Raw genomic sequence first — 15,851 nt, forward strand, 5'->3', positions numbered from 1 at the left:
TTAATTTGGCGAAACTTAAATGAAATCGACTGAGTGAACTTTAAATAATTTTCTTAATTTTCATTAAAAACATGATAATTTAGTTTTTTTTATCCAAATAACATTGTTTTATTTAAAAAAATAAATAAAATGAGATTGATTTGGGATAAATGCAGGTTGAGTTGCCGATTCAAGTATTGACCGGCTAACCCGCCACTAGGCAAGTATAATAAATATGCTTAAGAACGTAAACTTTGACTTTGAGTTAGTTTTGGTGAATTATTAATCAGATTATAGCATTCTGTAAAGGAAATGGCAATGAAAAAGAAATACGCTAAGTAACTGATCTCTCTCCACCAAAACAATAATTTTTCCCAGCTTGGTTAGTTTCGAAAACAAATAAAAAGTGATCTTCTTTCTTTGATTCTTTCAACAATTCTACAACAGTGATGTCGGATTATAATTATAGGTCATCTCGTATGTCATCATGGCTTTATCAATTGCCATTGCTCAATTCTCTTGTTTTGGATCAAGAGTGCTGTAACCATGATTTTTTCATCGATGTGACCCTTTGTCAACTCTTCTCCTTTTTTTTCAAGACAGTGACCCTCTTGGATCATTGAATGTAGTGCCTTCTCCTGAGTAATTATTGGAGCTCTTGTGAATTCTTCAGGTCCAGTCTCTACCCTCTATAGTTTTGTTGAACTTTGGAGCTGTTGATCCATTCATAAAATCTTTTATTTTTTTTAAAAAAATCTTAAACAGTCTCAAGATCACAGATGCACACAAAGACCAGACAACCAGTGGTCAAAAAGAGAACAGGAAATTTTACATCGGTTTAGAGTAACAGGAAACTTGCATTAACTAATTTAAAAGCTTAATGTTCTTTGCCACTGAATCTTTGACCATTTCTAGCACCACGTGAGATCAGACAACATGTCACATGTTGGCTGATAGATCACCTCATATGTCATCAGGTGTTCTATTCTGGGTCAAGACTGCTGCAGCCATCCCAGACTTACTGCACTATTTGTTGGACTGTAGGTCTTTCATGACGTTTACTGCAGCTGTGACCCTCTTGGGATCACTATATATGCTTTGTGATAAGCATGGTTCTCTCCACAGTCTGCCTGTCCTCTCGTCCTGATTTGTTATTGAGCTATTTATCCTAGCTCAAGTTCAATTTCTAGGTCCAATCTCTACCCTCCAATAGATTCTGTCTTTCTCGAAGAATATTTCGAATGCTGGTTCTTGTTTATTGTTCAATGAATCTGAATTCTGATTAAAGGCCTGACTCATAATGTGTGTAAATTCTGTGCAGGTTACTGTTTTGGTTGAGTTGGGTTCTGTTTCATTTCTGACAGAGAACTTAAGAATGGCTTCCGACAAGAGCGAGAATTGCCTTGGTTGGGCAGCTAGAGATGAATCAGGAGTTCTATCCCCATATGAGTTTAACAGAAGGTATATATGCATATTGATGATACCAATATCTCACGTTGGCTAGAGTCAAAGGGGCCAACATCATCACATATGACAGTGATAATGGAAATCGAAAATAAAAATCTTGTACTCTAGCTACCAAGGCTTCAATTTTATTTGGGAATATTCAACAGCTAACTCTTGAAAACTCCTGCAGGGCTGTTGGGAAAGATGACATTTCAGTTAGAATAACACACTGTGGAATGTGTTATGCTGATGTTCTTTACACCAGGGGTAAATCTCGGAAGTCGCTATATCCTGTAGTACCAGGGTATGCCCATGATCAGCAAGAAATGTTTTTCTCTCTCTCTTTATACAACACAGAAAAAAAGAAATATGATAGTGAATTTCTTATATTTTCTGCTATTACTGACATGTTTATGATGCCTCGACTTTTGTAGCCATGAGATAGTTGGAATTGTACAAGAAGCTGGATCTGATGTTCATCGCTTTAAAATTGGAGACCATGTTGGGGTGGGAACATATGTTAACTCATGCAGGGATTGCGAGTATTGTGATGATGGGCTTGAAGTGCACTGTGCAGATGGAATTGTTACCACCTTTAATGGTGTTGATGTCGACGGCACCATCACTAGAGGAGGATACTCCAGTTTCATTGTTGTTCATGAAAGGTATGCATGCTTACGGCCTACTTAATCTTAGAAGTTCATAATGTGTGAAGCACCAGTTACAAAAAACTCCAGTTTCTTGTTTTTTTAACAGATACTGCTACAACATACCTGATAGCTATCCGCTAGCTTTAGCAGCACCGTTGCTGTGTGCTGGCATAACAGTCTACACTCCCATGATTCGTCACAAGATGAACCAACCCGGAAAATCCCTTGGGGTGATTGGACTAGGTGGCCTCGGTCACTTGGCTGTGAAGTTCGGCAAGGCTTTTGGACTATATGTCACAGTTTTTAGCACAAGCATGTCGAAAAAAGAGGAAGCCTTGACTATCCTTGGAGCAGACAACTTCGTAGTCTCCTCCGACAAGGAGCAAATGAAGGTAATCAGCCGGATTGAATTTTCACTTGCAGGGTTCAGGGATCAAGACTTGATCATGGATAAATGATTCTTATTTGCAGACTCTGGACAAATCCCTGGACTTCATTATTGACACAGCATCAGGGGATCATATATTTGATCCATACATATCCACTCTGAAGACTGCTGGAGTCCTGGTCTTGGTGGGCGCTCCAAATGAAATCAAGCTGAGTCCTCTGAACCTCCTTCTAGGTAATGTGATTTCCATGAAACTAAGAAAGACAAGATAATGTCAGTCAGCATATCAGGATTTTGATTTCTTTAACCTGGGCTTGCATTTTTCCTGGCTGTGGCAGGTATGATAACCATTTCAGGAAGTGTAGTGGGTGGCACAAAACGTACACAAGAAATGTTGGATTTTTGTGGAACTCACAAAATCCACCCAGAAATAGAAATCATACCAATTCAGTCTGTGAATGAAGCCCTTGAGAGGCTGATAAAGAACGACGTCAAGTATCGATTTGTGATTGACATAGAAAACTCCCTCGAGTGATATACAGCACTCCCGAGGAATGGCACAGTGATGAATGAAAACTCTTCAGCATTCAGTTCCACTAGTTTCTTTTTGCAACAGCCTGAGAATAAAATAAATAGCATTGTATCTGCTTTCAAGTCTAAAATGTGAACTCTGGTTCTGAAAAAATCATCTTTTATTTGATATTGTATGATTGTTTTGACTATCTTAGAGATTAATATAAAAACTATTCTTGCAGTTTTATAGTTTCTTTTGAAGACTTGATTTTCAAATCTTACCACCACCACTTGGGCAATGATACAAGACCGCAAGAATAAGTAAAGTATATTAAGTAAAGTACATTCATGTAATATTCATCAAATATTATTAAATTACACGAGATGAACGTAAAGTTAAGTAATTTTTTTTTTTTTCAACAGCCGTAGAAAGATCCATAAAGCCAATCCTAAAGGGTGCAGCTTAACTGGTCAGATTCTAGATTTATTCTATATAGATTATCAGTTCAAGTCTCATAACCTCAGGGTCACTGGAGACTTACATGGTCGTTGACTTAATGACTCGTGGGATTAGTCGAGGCACGCGCAAACTGGTCCGGACACCCACGTTAATAAAAAAAATCAATAAAGCCAAAAAATAAAAACTCGCATCCCTAAAGTTCAATACTAGAAAAAAAAAAAACAACAGTGGCCGAGAATTAATACACCTTCATTGTAGCACCATTACCTTCAATGCTAGATTGTTTCAACTTTCAAGTTTCAACAGGTTTTTTTTCAAGTTTCAAACAGGAAAGGAAAACATGAGAGGTGATAAGGGAATGGGTGGCTGCTATCAAAGAAAAGTAAAAGGTGTGAAAGTATGGCTCAAGGTTTTAATTTTAAGTAAGCTATCTATATTTTTTCTTATGTTCAAATTTTACTAAGCTTATGATAGCGGTAAGATTATGTGCAAGTTTTAAGAAGCTTAAAAAACTTTTATTTAAAAAAATATGTAAGTAAATAATATAAATTACATATAGAGAATATGCAAGAATTGGAAGAGATGGGACCCCGTGTTGTGTGATTTTACTCCCTTAATCTGAAGTATGCCATGACGTTTGCAATCCATCATCAGGTCCTCTTTGAATTTTTGTTTTTGTTGTCAGACTTGACGTGGTATGAAAACAATGGCCCTCTTGTGGTCGCTATATGACAGTGGGATATGGATGGCACTCTCCATTGCTTGCCCCTCCCTTCTGCCTGGAATATTTAGTCTTCTGCACGTCAGTTTTCGACTCCCTGTTAGTTTCTTTCTCTAATCTTTGTTTTTCTGATAAAAGATTTTCCAAATTCTGACAATGATTCTCTTCACTGTGAAGTGTTAAGATTCTTCTGCCTAATCCATGAAGATTGGAAATCCTTGTTGCTTACAGGTTTGGTTGAATTCAACTCTGTTGCGTTGCTTGCAGAGAACTTGGAAATGACTTCAGACAACAGTGGGAATTGCCTTGCATGGGCTGCTAGAGATAAATCAGGGTTTCTATCCCCATATACATTTTACAGAAGGTATGCATACAACAGAGAAAGCCAGTGTTTTTTCTTAGGCAACTAAGCTTGAACTGAGTGATTGGAGTTAAAGCACCAAACTGCATGGCCAAGGAGCATTGCTCAGGCAATTTATTTTCAAAGTCAAAATCAACCACTAGGATTGTATACAGTGTATTTCAATATTATTTTTGATGGTTTTGTGACTTTGTCAGAGCTTATTATCAATTTAAATGTTATGCAAGAGATTTTAGTTGAACTTGCAGCCTAATGGTAACAGGTATAAATTTCGATCCGATGATTGCATCAAGCTAGGAGATTCTAGAGTCTCTATTCCCCATAGGGTCTGATTTTTAGGCCTAGAAGTTACGGTTTAAGATTTCTCATATTTTCCTAATTAATTTAGGATTCTTTTTTCTATTTAGTTTAGAATCTTTTAGTTCTTTTTACAGCCTTTGTTCGCGATGTTTTTCCTAGTATATGAGCGACAAGAAGAGCTTTAATAATTGGAATTAGAGTTTTCGTGGTTGAGATTTTTCGGCAGAATTCTGTCTTTTTGTGCCTGCTATACTTCTTATATTGTTTCCGTTTGTGTCAAGATGATAATTACATAGTTCCAAATTAAATTTTGAAATATTCAACTAATAAATTCTTGGAAAGTTCTGCAGGGCTGTTGGGAAAGATGATGTTTCACTGAAAATAACACACTGTGGGATTTGTTATGCTGATGTAGCTTATACCAGCGGGACATTTGGAAAGGCAATCTATCCTGTAGTGCCCGGGTATGCCATCATCATGAAAGATCTGTCTCATTTGTCATAAAAAAAAGCTGCTCATAGGTACCTTGTATCAATGTTGTTATCATGTTTGTGTTTTGCATAGCCATGAGATTGTTGGAATTGTACAAGAAGTTGGATCTGAAGTTCAAAGCTTCAAAGTTGGAGACCATGTTGGGGTGGGAGCATATGTCAACTCGTGCAGAGATTGTGAGTATTGCAACGATGAGCTTGAAATTCATTGTTCAAATGGAGTAGTTTTCACCTTTAACGGGTTAGATGTGGATGGCACCGTGACAAAAGGAGGATACTTCAGTTTCATTGTTGTTCATAAAAGGTATGTGTAACTTGAGTCAAGGCCACTGAGCAAGTTTCTGGTGTTAAAAAGAAATATAATAACTTTCTTGTTGAACAACAGATACTGCTACAAAATACCTCAGGATTACCCATTATCCTTAGCAGCACCTTTACTGTGTGCTGGGATAACAGTCTACACCCCTATGATTCGGCATAAGATGAACCAACCTGGAAAATCTCTAGGGGTGATTGGACTCGGTGGTCTAGGCCACTTGGCTGTGAAGTTTGGAAAGGCTTTTGGGCTTAATGTCACAGTTTTCAGCACAAGCATGAGCAAAAAGGAAGAAGCCTTGAATTTGCTTGGGGCAGACAACTTCGTGGTCTCATCTGACAATGAACAAATGAAGGTAAGGAAGCTCAATGAATTTTCGGGGATTCAAGTATCAAGACAAGAAATTGACTAGGTTTAGTTTTTGTGGTGTGTTCAGGCACTAGACAAATCCTTGGACTTCATCATCGATACAGCCTCAGGGGATCATCCATTTGACCCATACATGTCAATTTTGAAGACAGCTGGAATCCTAGTTTTGGTGGGAGCTCCAAGTGAAATCAAGCTCGCTCCTTTGAACCTTATTTTAGGTAATGTGATTTAAATGAGTAAGGAAGGCAAGAAAAGCTTCATCAAGATCCCATCAGTACTCATTTCATTAAGTTGCTATTGAATTCTCTGGATGTCACAGGTATGAGAACCCTTACCGGAAGTGTAACAGGCGGTACCAAACAAACTCAAGAAATGCTGGACTTTTGCGGTGCCCACAAAATCTACCCCGAAGTAGAAGTAATTCCAATTCAATATGCAAATGAAGCTCTTGAGAGGCTAATCAAGAAAGATGTCAAGTATCGATTTGTGATTGACATTGAAAACTCCCTCAATTGACATATAGTATCCATAATAAAGGATGGCAGGCAGTCTTCTAGTTCTCCAAAATGGAAGGCCAGATTATCTTTTTTGTATCTTATAGTTTCGCTTGGCAATAAACTAAGAATAAAAGTAATGGTATTTGCTTTCCAATCTTAAAAAGCGAAAACAGCCTCTGAAATGCATGTTTCTGTTGCACTCCAGTCCAGGTCATTTTCAATATGCAATGCCGAATTGCCAATATTAAAGTAACATGCTCAGCACGGATTTTCAACTTATTGGATGAGGAAAGTTTGATTACATAACAATTTGTGATTCATCATTAAAAGGAGCCTAAAAACCCAATGTGTTCATTTTATTAGTTACAGATGACCTACAAATTCAATCAGCAAGGCATCCCTGAATCCTACACCCTTTTCCACTGCCACGATTTACAAGATTTTCCAGCTTGTCCCCAACTAGTCTGGTATTGCAGCTTGGCCATCTTTGTCGCTGTTTTATAGCATATCCAGAACCAGGAAGAAAACAATAAGTACTTCAATATTAGACATACCTCTATTGACTTCATATAACAGGTAGAGTACCGTGATAAAAAAAAACAGGTAGGTATAACACAATCCAAACTTTCCTCAGTTCCTGGCACAAATTCCAAGGCACGCTGACAGATTTTTGTTCTGTGTATGATGCAGCCAAACCATTAAAAATCGGTTCAAAGGGATGCATGGGGTCTTGTCACGGAAGACACAAAGGTAAGGGTGTTGAAAAGTGTTGACATGGAATTCAAAGCAATTTTCAGCACTTCAGGGGAGCAACCTGGTCTCACCATTGTTTTCACCTGAGAAGAGATGCACATCCAAACCGAACATTGAACAAACAATAGAAAGACACAAAATCACGAACAATAATCGCATTCAGATTTAAAAAATTCTGATAATTGGATCTAAATGACAGCACTGATGACTGATCCAAAAAAAATTAAAAAAAAAAACATTTGGTATTATTTATGTGCATGCTATATATGGTTATAGAGAGCAAAAACTTACTATGTCAAGGTATGCATGCAACTCCTTTATTTCCTTGATATATTCTTGGTCTTCTGTTAAAGTACCATGGCCGCAAGCCTTCTTGTCTGATCCCACTCTATCCAGTTGAACAGCACCAGTTTTCCCATGGACATTGTCAACTGATCTTCCAGCAACTGCTTCAGTTTTCTGTTAACAACAAAATGCTGTCACGAGCAGCAGAAATGAAATACATTCTTCGCATGGTTCACGACAACATCTTGCTCTTATAAGAATATCAGTTAGCATATAAGCCAGACTGAAGCCACTTCTTTTTCATGGTCCATCATCAAAGAATCCAACTTCCCGACACTAGAATTCCACGGTTGCATGAGCCAATTCCACACAAATTTATGTAAGAATTGTTTACTACTTCCTGATCCAGTTGGCCAAAAGCTTCAAAACAGCTTGGTTTATCATTCTTTTTCAATAATTCATGTCCCCATCCCAAAGCATATAATCAGACAAATGACCTAAACATTAACGTATCTGATACTGTCCAACCATTCAAATGAATCATTTGAGGTAGAAACAACTCCTTGATTACCTTTTCCTATGTTGTACATTGAACTCTACGATAATCTCTCATTCTCTAGCAATATGACAAAGAAGAACCAAGTTCAAAACTTTTGGAAACTATTACTACTAGTAAGTTACAACCAACATAAACTTCACCAAAAATCACACTTCCCTGTGTTTATCAAATTTTTCATTTCAACTAAAGCTCTAATCTTAAAATAACAAAACATAGTAAAGCAAGTCAAATGAACAGCAAATCCTAAGCAATTGTCTAAAACAAACAAATCCCAGAAAAAAATTACATAGATACATGATAAACTAACAAAGCATACCATGTCTATCTCCTCTAGTTGAGCAAAGTTGAGTTCCTTGTCTTCCACCTGCAAAATAAAAAATAAATGATGATGTTCACTGGGAAGAAACTACATAACAAAAAAAGAAGACCCTTTTGCTTATAAAACAGTATCAAACAACCAAATTTGTTGCTAAACTTTTCTGGGATTTGAGACTTACCAGTGTTTCAGTTGAGCCACAGCCTTCAAGCGAAGAAGACAAGGAATCCATCCTGCCTTTGAACTGTTTTCTTGCAAACTGCACGGGAAAATAAACAGCTATGGGTAAAGTACATGTTGACCCCTGTAGTCTTATAAATATTTTACTTGAACCTCTATGTTTTAGTTTTTCAATTTAAAGTATTATTTTAAAAATGTTTCATAATTTGACTGCTTATAGTTAGTTTCAAGCTAATAGAGGGCCTACTTTACAAACAATAGAATTTTTATGGGTTTTAATCAATTTTTATGGGCAGACATTAAAGTTTGGTTTCGGATTTGATATCGATGCCCGCCTCGGAGAGAGAGAGAAAGCTTCGTTTTCAAGAAATGCTTTTGCTATTGTCTCCCTCCCCATTTTTCTCTGCTGCACTGCTCACTCAAGTCTCTCAATAATTATCGACTCACAATTTAAACCCGCGTGTTATAATTTTTTTTTTAAAAAAAATATTAGGTATACAAGTTGTTTATATGTGTTTTTTTTTTAAATTAAAAAATTTAAAAGATAAATTGAAAAAGTTATGTAAGTTTGATCAAAATATTTCATAGTAAAAAATAAAATTTATATCCGATTATGTTTGCTTAACTTATTTATTTAAATAAATAAAATATAAATCTACACTCTAAAAAATTTATGATTTAAAAGATAAATACGAATAAATCTGACTAAATAAATCCGCGCGTATAAAAAAATATGCAAGAATCGTGACCTAAGTCATGAGGACGGGATAAACTTATAGAAAAAACTTGAAGATAATCAGAAGATCAATATTAAAAAAAACTAAAGCATGACGTCCACCGGGTGGCATTACACGCGCCTTCTAAATGGCGCGGACGCTACTCACGCGTTGGGGTATATCGAGCATCCTCCATCAACTTTCAGCATAAAAAATAAGAAAAATACCAAAAAGGCCCTCCATAACCCCGATAATTACATAAAATACTTACATAAAAGTATAAAAATACCCCAAAATACTAAGCTTGTGTTTTGTCTCTTCTAATGTTAAAGATATAATTACACTATACATTAAATTTTGAAACCCCAAAACATCATTATCTAGCAGCCTAATAATTTTTTGACTCTAGGGGCAAATACATATTTTTATTGTTAAGAAACTTATGCAAAATCAATAAAGCCTTTGATCAAGAGTTCTATATTTTGTTGATTTTAGAGGTGAAAAAGTATTTTTACCGTATATAAAAAAAAAAAAAACATCAACACCCCCACCTAAAAGGCTTAATTCTTTTGGACCAAAGGGCAAGAAAATAATTTTATTGTAGTTTAAGACATATTTTACTGTAAATTGAGTTATAATAAAACACCCATACCATTTAGTATTTTAGGTAAATTCCTAACCCTTCCCTTTCTTTATTTAGAATACACTTTTTCAACATAATATTCAGTATAAGGGCATTTTAACTATTAAATAAAAAATAGTGACAAACTTGTAAATAATCAGATAATTTTTGTTGATTTTTTTTATAAATAACTTAAATGTTAACAAGTGTATAAAATTTAAGATATAAACTATAATTTTTCAAAACTCGATAAGTAAGTATAATTTTAACTGGACTATAAGAAGTTATGAGTAATTTTTTGTAATAAAAACTGATATATGATGCAACTTGCATGAATTGTAGCAAAATATACATTTTTTTCAAAAACAATTTTTTCTTTTAAAAATTTTTCACTTATTCTAAGGAATTTTTTTTTTATCATAGTAAAAAAAATATTTTTCTTTGAAAAATTTCTCCAAACTATATTAAATATGTGAAAATCCATAAAATTAACACTAAAAAGTTTCAAAATAAAAATTATATGGTAATATGAAAGTCGATCACAAGAAAAAAAATCACCATTATGCTGATTTTCACTACCAATTTATAAACAATTAATTGCCATATTGAAATCTTTTGAGAACTCTAAGTTGATAGTAGTAAGATGAATAAAGCATTGATATTAAACTTTGATATGATGGTTGATCTTGCATAAAATCTTGGTTATAAGTTGGAAAATTTAATTTGAATTAACCTGAATTAATTAATTTTTATTTAAAAAATTAAAATAATATTATTTTGAATTTATTTAAAAATCAAATATTTTTAACCGATGAACTAGGTGAAATTGGTTTTTTAGGACACCTAGCCTATGTTAGGGTCGACTAGGGTTAGCCTGCTGAATAGTACAGCAAGCCCAAAGTGGAATATTTCTCAAACTTTATGGGTCAAAATGCACTCTATGCTACACTACAAGGGCCACAATTTTCAATTTGGTTCGCATAACAAAACCCCAACAGGCCCAAACGCTTTTTCCTTGCAAAATCCAGCAATTTCTTTTCCGTGTTTCCTTTTTGAGAAGCATCGTTACTATTACCTTCCTCTTACAAGCCAAAAAAAAAATCCATAAAGAGGAGAGTCTCTGTTTCTTCGTCAACAAATCTTCAATTCTCTCACGACAGCTAACGCCGCAACCACCTCCGGCGACGGCGGATTGTCATTCGTTGAGTTGAGTTTGTTTGTGGGCTTAATTGGTGACAGCAGTCAGCAAGCGAGAATACAAAGTGAGAAAAAAAAAACAAGAGAGAAGAAGAAGGATGGCAATAGCAGCTCCTGGGCAGCTGAATTTAAACGAATCACCATCATGGGGATCTAGAAGTGTAGATTGTTTTGAAAAATTAGAACAAATTGGTGAAGGCACTTATGGGTCAGTCAGTCAGTTTTCACTGATTTCTCTTTGTCTCTGTGTTTTTTAAGCTTTCCTGTTGATTTTTAGCTTTTTTTATGATTAATTATGGGTTTTTTTCCTTACTAATTTCTGTCAAGGAAAGATCAAAACTTGCTTACAATTGGGTTTTTATTTATTTATTTATTGTATGTAGGCAAGTGTATATGGCAAGAGAAATAAAGACAGGTGAAATTGTTGCTTTGAAGAAAATAAGAATGGACAATGAGAGAGAAGGGGTAACTTTCTGTTTTTTTTTGTTTCACACTCTTGTTTATGTTACTTTGTTTTTGTTTTAAATGTGTTTGGTTGCTAAAATAAAGGTTGTGTTCTTGTGTAGTTTCCTATAACAGCAATAAGGGAGATCAAGATTTTAAAGAAATTACATCACGAGAATGTGATTAACTTGAAAGAGATTGTGACTTCTCCAGGTTGAAAGTTGAAATATTCTTATTCAATTGTGCTTGCCATGTTTTCGTATTTATAGAAATAATATAGGTATTTTTACGTGTTTGATAACTGAAATGCTTGTGATTGTTTTTTCCAGGTCCAGAGAGGGATGAGCAGGGGAGACCAGGCAAGTTCTCTGCTTTGCTTCTGTAAATTTAGCCTTTCAAATTTTGAATTGATCTCTGTTTAAGATATCCACGCTGATGCATGCATGCCCGCGTGCACGCCCACGTGCGTGTTTTGATTGTATTTGGTTATAAAAGGGATTTTTTTAATGGTTGTCATATTTGGAGGTAATTGATATATGACCACAGTGTTGTGTGCGATTGCAGATGGTAACAAGTATAAAGGTGGGATCTACATGGTTTTTGAATACATGGATCATGATTTGACTGGTCTCGCTGATCGTCCTGGGATGAGGTTTTCAGTTCCCCAAATTAAGGTATTGTTAGAAGTAGAAATGAAGGAATCTCTTTATTTCTAATCACTGAGCATATGATACTTGACATTGTTCCCACGGCTCCTGGTTTATCCTCTTCTACACGGTTCTCACTTCTTTTTCTTGAAGTGCTACATGAGGCAACTTTTGACGGGGCTTCACTATTGTCATGTGAATCAAGTGCTTCATCGTGATATAAAAGGTTATTAAGAAATAAAGTATTTTACCATTAGATCTTGTTTTCCATCTCATGGAGCATTGATTAACTGAACTGCATCATTGCTGCAGGTTCTAATCTGCTCATAGACAATGAGGGTAATTTGAAGCTGGCAGATTTTGGGCTTGCTCGGTCATTCTCAAATGATCACAATGCAAATCTTACAAATCGCGTTATTACTTTATGGTACAGGTGATAATTGTAGCCCCTTAAATGGAGAGCTTTGGTTTTATTAGACATACTTCATTTTTACTCTAAGACCATGAACTGTGGCTTTCCACCTAGCAAGGGGAGAATGATAAAAGATAATTTGAAGGAGAACCAGTTATTTTCATTTTGCGCAGACCCCCAGAGTTGCTGCTTGGGACAACAAAGTATGGTCCAGCTGTTGATATGTGGTCTGTTGGTTGTATTTTTGCTGAACTTCTCCATGGGAAACCAATTTTCCCTGGAAAAGATGAAGTAAGTAACCTTGCCATCATTAATTGTTTTGTTCCTCTATTTATGAAGGACTTCCTATCCTCCATGTGTTGTATATATGTAGCTTCTTCCTTTTAATAGCTATTGGAAAAAAGGAGAGGGGGGTATACTGGCCATAATTTCTGTGGACTTAACAGGTTAATCATATGATTATATGCTGACCCATTGCAATATGGACATACTCACAACTTTCTGGAGCCACCTTTGGTTTGAATTCGTAACATGTCTGTCCTTGAGATCAAAGTCATTCAAGAGTTTCCTGCCATCATTTATTGGGATTTCCATAACTTATTGGGTTTCCTCAAAAGAATAGAAATTAAGTTTGCTTTGGCAGTTCTCTAATTTGGAACTTCTTTGATAAACCCCATCAAGATGATGAATAATCTAATGAAAGGAATGGGCTTCTGATTGCTATTTAGTTGATCATCATATCAAAAAATTTGCTTGCTTGAAACCAATTTCATGAGTTTTTCTCTGTTATTGTTGCAGCCAGAACAACTAAATAAGATTTTTGAGCTATGTGGAGCCCCTGATGAGTTTAATTGGCCTGGAGTTTCCAAGATTCCTTGGTACAACAATCTCAAGCCAACAAGGCCAATGAAGAGGCGTCTAAGAGAGGTTTTCAGACAGTAAGCACAAACTTGTATTTGTAGATGCTACAATGTTTTCTCATTATGACATAAATTTGGGCTTTGATAACTACTGTCCCCTAACCTTTTCTCTGTTTTTTTGGTGTTGTGTTTTTCTGTTATAGTTTTGACCGTAATGCTTTGGAGTTATTGGAGAAAATGCTGACTCTTGATCCCTCTGAGGTATCCTTTTTTGTTTACTTGTAATAACTCGAGTCTGATTATGTCAATTTTTTTGTGAATTAATTGGTTTGATAATGTGAAAATCAGTTTGGAGTGTATTTCTTCTTAGAAGTTACACCATGAGCACTGTGCAATAGATTGAAATTCCCCAATGTTAGTGCAGAAGCATAATTTACTTTTTTAAACCTTTTTCCAAAATAGCCTGTTGGATCAAGTTAAGCAAACATTTTTTTTTAAGATCTTAGCTTCACCCATCTAAGAAACCCATATGTAGAATACTGAGCAGATAAAAACTGTGAGATTCCCTGAGTATCATCAACTGGCCCCAAACCTTTTTATCTCTGCCAAGAGATTGTTGTGATGTCATACTCTGACGTCGTGAGTTTTACCCCTTAAAACCAGAAGTAAGGTACACATTTGGTAGAACACATCAATTTAGTTTTTTGAATTAGTTAAGCTTGTGAATTTAGTTTCTTTGGACTTGCATTCCATGTATTCAACTTGCTGCACTTGCATTTTATGTCTTTATTAAGTGTTGCTTTGCAACCTATTAACTGTCTCCTTAGGACACCCTGGGGGTTAGAACTTGAAACCTTCAACCTAGAGTAATCAGGCACAGACGCACAGTTCTTAATTAACTTGCTGGTGGGTTTCTTAATGAATACCATAATTAACTTGCTAATACTGGGAGAAGAATTTGCTACACCCCGATAGCTCACACATCCTACTTGGAGGGACCCTTCTCGGACTCGATAAGAAGCAAACAATTATTAACTTGAAATTCTTAACATCCATGTCCTTGAACCTCAAAAAAACCTAATCATAATTTGGGCAAACTAGCCCCTAGAATCTTCTGTTATTGTTTAAAATCAATTGTTCATTTGCAGCATATAATTTTTTTTCCTTGATCCATAACTGATCCTTAGTCTATGCTGTCCTGTATTGTTTATACTTGCCATTTATGCTTGTTATGACAGAGAATATCTGCCAAGGATGCACTTGATGCTGAGTATTTCTGGACTGATCCATTACCTTGCAACCCCAAAAGGTTTGTTCATACTTCTGTAACCTTTCGATCTAATTCCTTGAGATCTCTATTCCTTGGTTTATATATCCTTGACAAGTTTTCATTTGGTGATTCAGTTTGCCGAAATATGAAGCATCACATGAGTTTCAGACTAAGAAAAAACGTCAGCAACTAAGGCAGCATGAAGAAAATGCTAAGCGTCAGAAACTGCAGCACCAGCAGCAGCATGGTCGGCTTCCCCCCACTCAACAGTCTGGGCAGGCACATCCACAAATGCGTTCAGGCCCTAATCAGCCCTTGCATAGTTCTCAGCCCCCGGTTGCTGCTGGGCCTAGCCACCATTATGGGAAGCCTCGAGGACCTGCTGGCGGACCAGGCAGATACCCCCCAAGTGGAACAAGCGGGGGATACAACCACCCTAATCGTGGTGGTCAAGGTAGCGGTGGTTATGGTAGTGGGCCATATCCTCCACAGGGGCGAGCTCCACCGTATGGCTCAAGTAGTATGCCTGGTGCACCTCCACATGGGAGTGGAGGGGGTAGTGGCTATGGAGTTGGTGGTCCAAATTATCCTCAAGGTGGTCCACCTTATGGTGGTTCTGGTGCTGGTCGTGGTTCGAACATGATGGGTGGAAACCGCAACCAACAATATGGTTGGCAGCAGTAAACAGTTTGAGTAATTGATGTACCATGAGACCTCATGAAACAAAACTTTTAAATGATAAAAAGATTATCCTAGTGGTTGATGATTGGACATCATCTTCTATGCTTCAGAGCTCATCGGAATGGATCACCGGAAGAGCCCCCCATTAAGCATTTGTACAACCCAGAGTTCTCCGAGTGTTTCACCATACTTTAATAAATTAGAGACATCTGAGTTGAAGGTGCTTTGATTTAATGAACTTTGTATCTTCATTAAAGAAAGAAAAATAAAGTACTCTGAGCCATTTCTGTGATTTATGCTCAGGTTTGTGCGCAGCGGACATGTACATTTCTGAGTCAAACTATTGCAATGTTGAATAAGAAAGTGTGGATGTTTGTCTAACAGCATGTATTGATGTTTTTTGTAGTTTGTAATTGTC

General features: G+C 36.3%; 4 protein-coding genes across 5 annotated transcripts; 3 read left to right on the top strand and 1 right to left on the bottom strand.

Moving 5' to 3' along the window:
* Window positions 1-864: 864 nt before the first annotated feature.
* LOC18099784 (probable cinnamyl alcohol dehydrogenase 1) lies at window positions 865-3,229 on the top strand. Of its 2 annotated transcripts, XM_024603546.2 has the most exons (7): window positions 865-1,169; window positions 1,301-1,440; window positions 1,616-1,729; window positions 1,860-2,090; window positions 2,182-2,467; window positions 2,547-2,697; window positions 2,802-3,229. In XM_024603546.2, the coding sequence occupies exons 2-7, from the start codon at window positions 1,355-1,357 to the stop codon at window positions 2,996-2,998; spliced, it is 1,065 nt and encodes a 354-aa protein (XP_024459314.2). In that variant the 5' UTR covers window positions 865-1,169; window positions 1,301-1,354; the 3' UTR covers window positions 2,999-3,229. The 2 variants fall into 2 exon arrangements, with proteins under 2 accessions (XP_024459314.2, XP_006380944.3); XM_006380882.3 differs by lacking the exon at window positions 865-1,169 and having other exon boundaries at window positions 1,176-1,440.
* Window positions 3,230-4,102: 873 nt separating this feature from the next.
* Window positions 4,103-6,661, top strand: LOC7495648 (probable cinnamyl alcohol dehydrogenase 1). The gene is made up of 7 exons (XM_052454241.1): window positions 4,103-4,256; window positions 4,425-4,521; window positions 5,169-5,282; window positions 5,383-5,613; window positions 5,695-5,980; window positions 6,062-6,212; window positions 6,314-6,661. The coding sequence occupies exons 2-7, from the start codon at window positions 4,436-4,438 to the stop codon at window positions 6,508-6,510; spliced, it is 1,065 nt and encodes a 354-aa protein (XP_052310201.1). The 5' UTR covers window positions 4,103-4,256; window positions 4,425-4,435; the 3' UTR covers window positions 6,511-6,661.
* Window positions 6,662-6,735: 74 nt separating this feature from the next.
* LOC7495649 (pyrophosphate--fructose 6-phosphate 1-phosphotransferase subunit alpha) lies at window positions 6,736-8,701 on the bottom strand. The gene is made up of 4 exons (XM_002308800.4): window positions 8,586-8,701; window positions 8,405-8,452; window positions 7,536-7,703; window positions 6,736-7,327 (listed from the first exon to the last, which is right to left on the bottom strand). The coding sequence occupies exons 1-4, from the start codon at window positions 8,634-8,636 to the stop codon at window positions 7,202-7,204; spliced, it is 393 nt and encodes a 130-aa protein (XP_002308836.1). The 5' UTR covers window positions 8,637-8,701; the 3' UTR covers window positions 6,736-7,201.
* Window positions 8,702-10,928: 2,227 nt separating this feature from the next.
* Window positions 10,929-15,814, top strand: LOC7479619 (cyclin-dependent kinase C-2). The gene is made up of 12 exons (XM_024603680.2): window positions 10,929-11,327; window positions 11,503-11,584; window positions 11,686-11,776; window positions 11,893-11,922; window positions 12,128-12,237; window positions 12,364-12,436; window positions 12,523-12,643; window positions 12,796-12,913; window positions 13,421-13,560; window positions 13,686-13,743; window positions 14,721-14,791; window positions 14,887-15,814. Exons 1-12 carry the CDS (start codon window positions 11,218-11,220, stop codon window positions 15,434-15,436), a joined length of 1,554 nt encoding a protein of 517 aa, XP_024459448.1. The 5' UTR covers window positions 10,929-11,217; the 3' UTR covers window positions 15,437-15,814.
* The last annotated feature ends 37 nt before the right edge of the window (window positions 15,815-15,851 follow it).

The sequence above is a fragment of the Populus trichocarpa genome, chromosome 6 (genome assembly GCF_000002775.5).
Source record: "Populus trichocarpa isolate Nisqually-1 chromosome 6, P.trichocarpa_v4.1, whole genome shotgun sequence".
Taxonomy (NCBI): domain Eukaryota; kingdom Viridiplantae; phylum Streptophyta; class Magnoliopsida; order Malpighiales; family Salicaceae; genus Populus; species Populus trichocarpa.

Coding starts and splice junctions, on each gene's coding strand:
- LOC7495649 (XM_002308800.4), bottom strand. CDS start 8,636: ATGGATTCCTTGTCTTCTTCGCTTGAAGGCTGTGGCTCAACTGAAACA. Junction 8,453..8,585: donor GTGGCTCAACTGAAACACTG/GTAAGTCTCAAA, acceptor TTTATTTTGCAG/GTGGAAGACAAGGAACTCAA. Junction 7,704..8,404: donor AACTAGAGGAGATAGACATG/GTATGCTTTGTT, acceptor TGTTGTTAACAG/AAAACTGAAGCAGTTGCTGG.
- LOC18099784 (XM_006380882.3), top strand. CDS start 1,280: ATGTGTGTAAATTCTGTGCAGGTTACTGTTTTGGTTGAGTTGGGTTCT. Junction 1,441..1,615: donor CCATATGAGTTTAACAGAAG/GTATATATGCAT, acceptor AAACTCCTGCAG/GGCTGTTGGGAAAGATGACA. Junction 1,730..1,859: donor CTATATCCTGTAGTACCAGG/GTATGCCCATGA, acceptor CGACTTTTGTAG/CCATGAGATAGTTGGAATTG.
- LOC7495648 (XM_052454241.1), top strand. CDS start 4,436: ATGACTTCAGACAACAGTGGGAATTGCCTTGCATGGGCTGCTAGAGAT. Junction 5,283..5,382: donor ATCTATCCTGTAGTGCCCGG/GTATGCCATCAT, acceptor TGTTTTGCATAG/CCATGAGATTGTTGGAATTG. Junction 5,981..6,061: donor CTGACAATGAACAAATGAAG/GTAAGGAAGCTC, acceptor TGGTGTGTTCAG/GCACTAGACAAATCCTTGGA.
- LOC7479619 (XM_024603680.2), top strand. CDS start 11,218: ATGGCAATAGCAGCTCCTGGGCAGCTGAATTTAAACGAATCACCATCA. Junction 11,585..11,685: donor TGGACAATGAGAGAGAAGGG/GTAACTTTCTGT, acceptor GTTCTTGTGTAG/TTTCCTATAACAGCAATAAG. Junction 11,777..11,892: donor AGAGATTGTGACTTCTCCAG/GTTGAAAGTTGA, acceptor TGTTTTTTCCAG/GTCCAGAGAGGGATGAGCAG.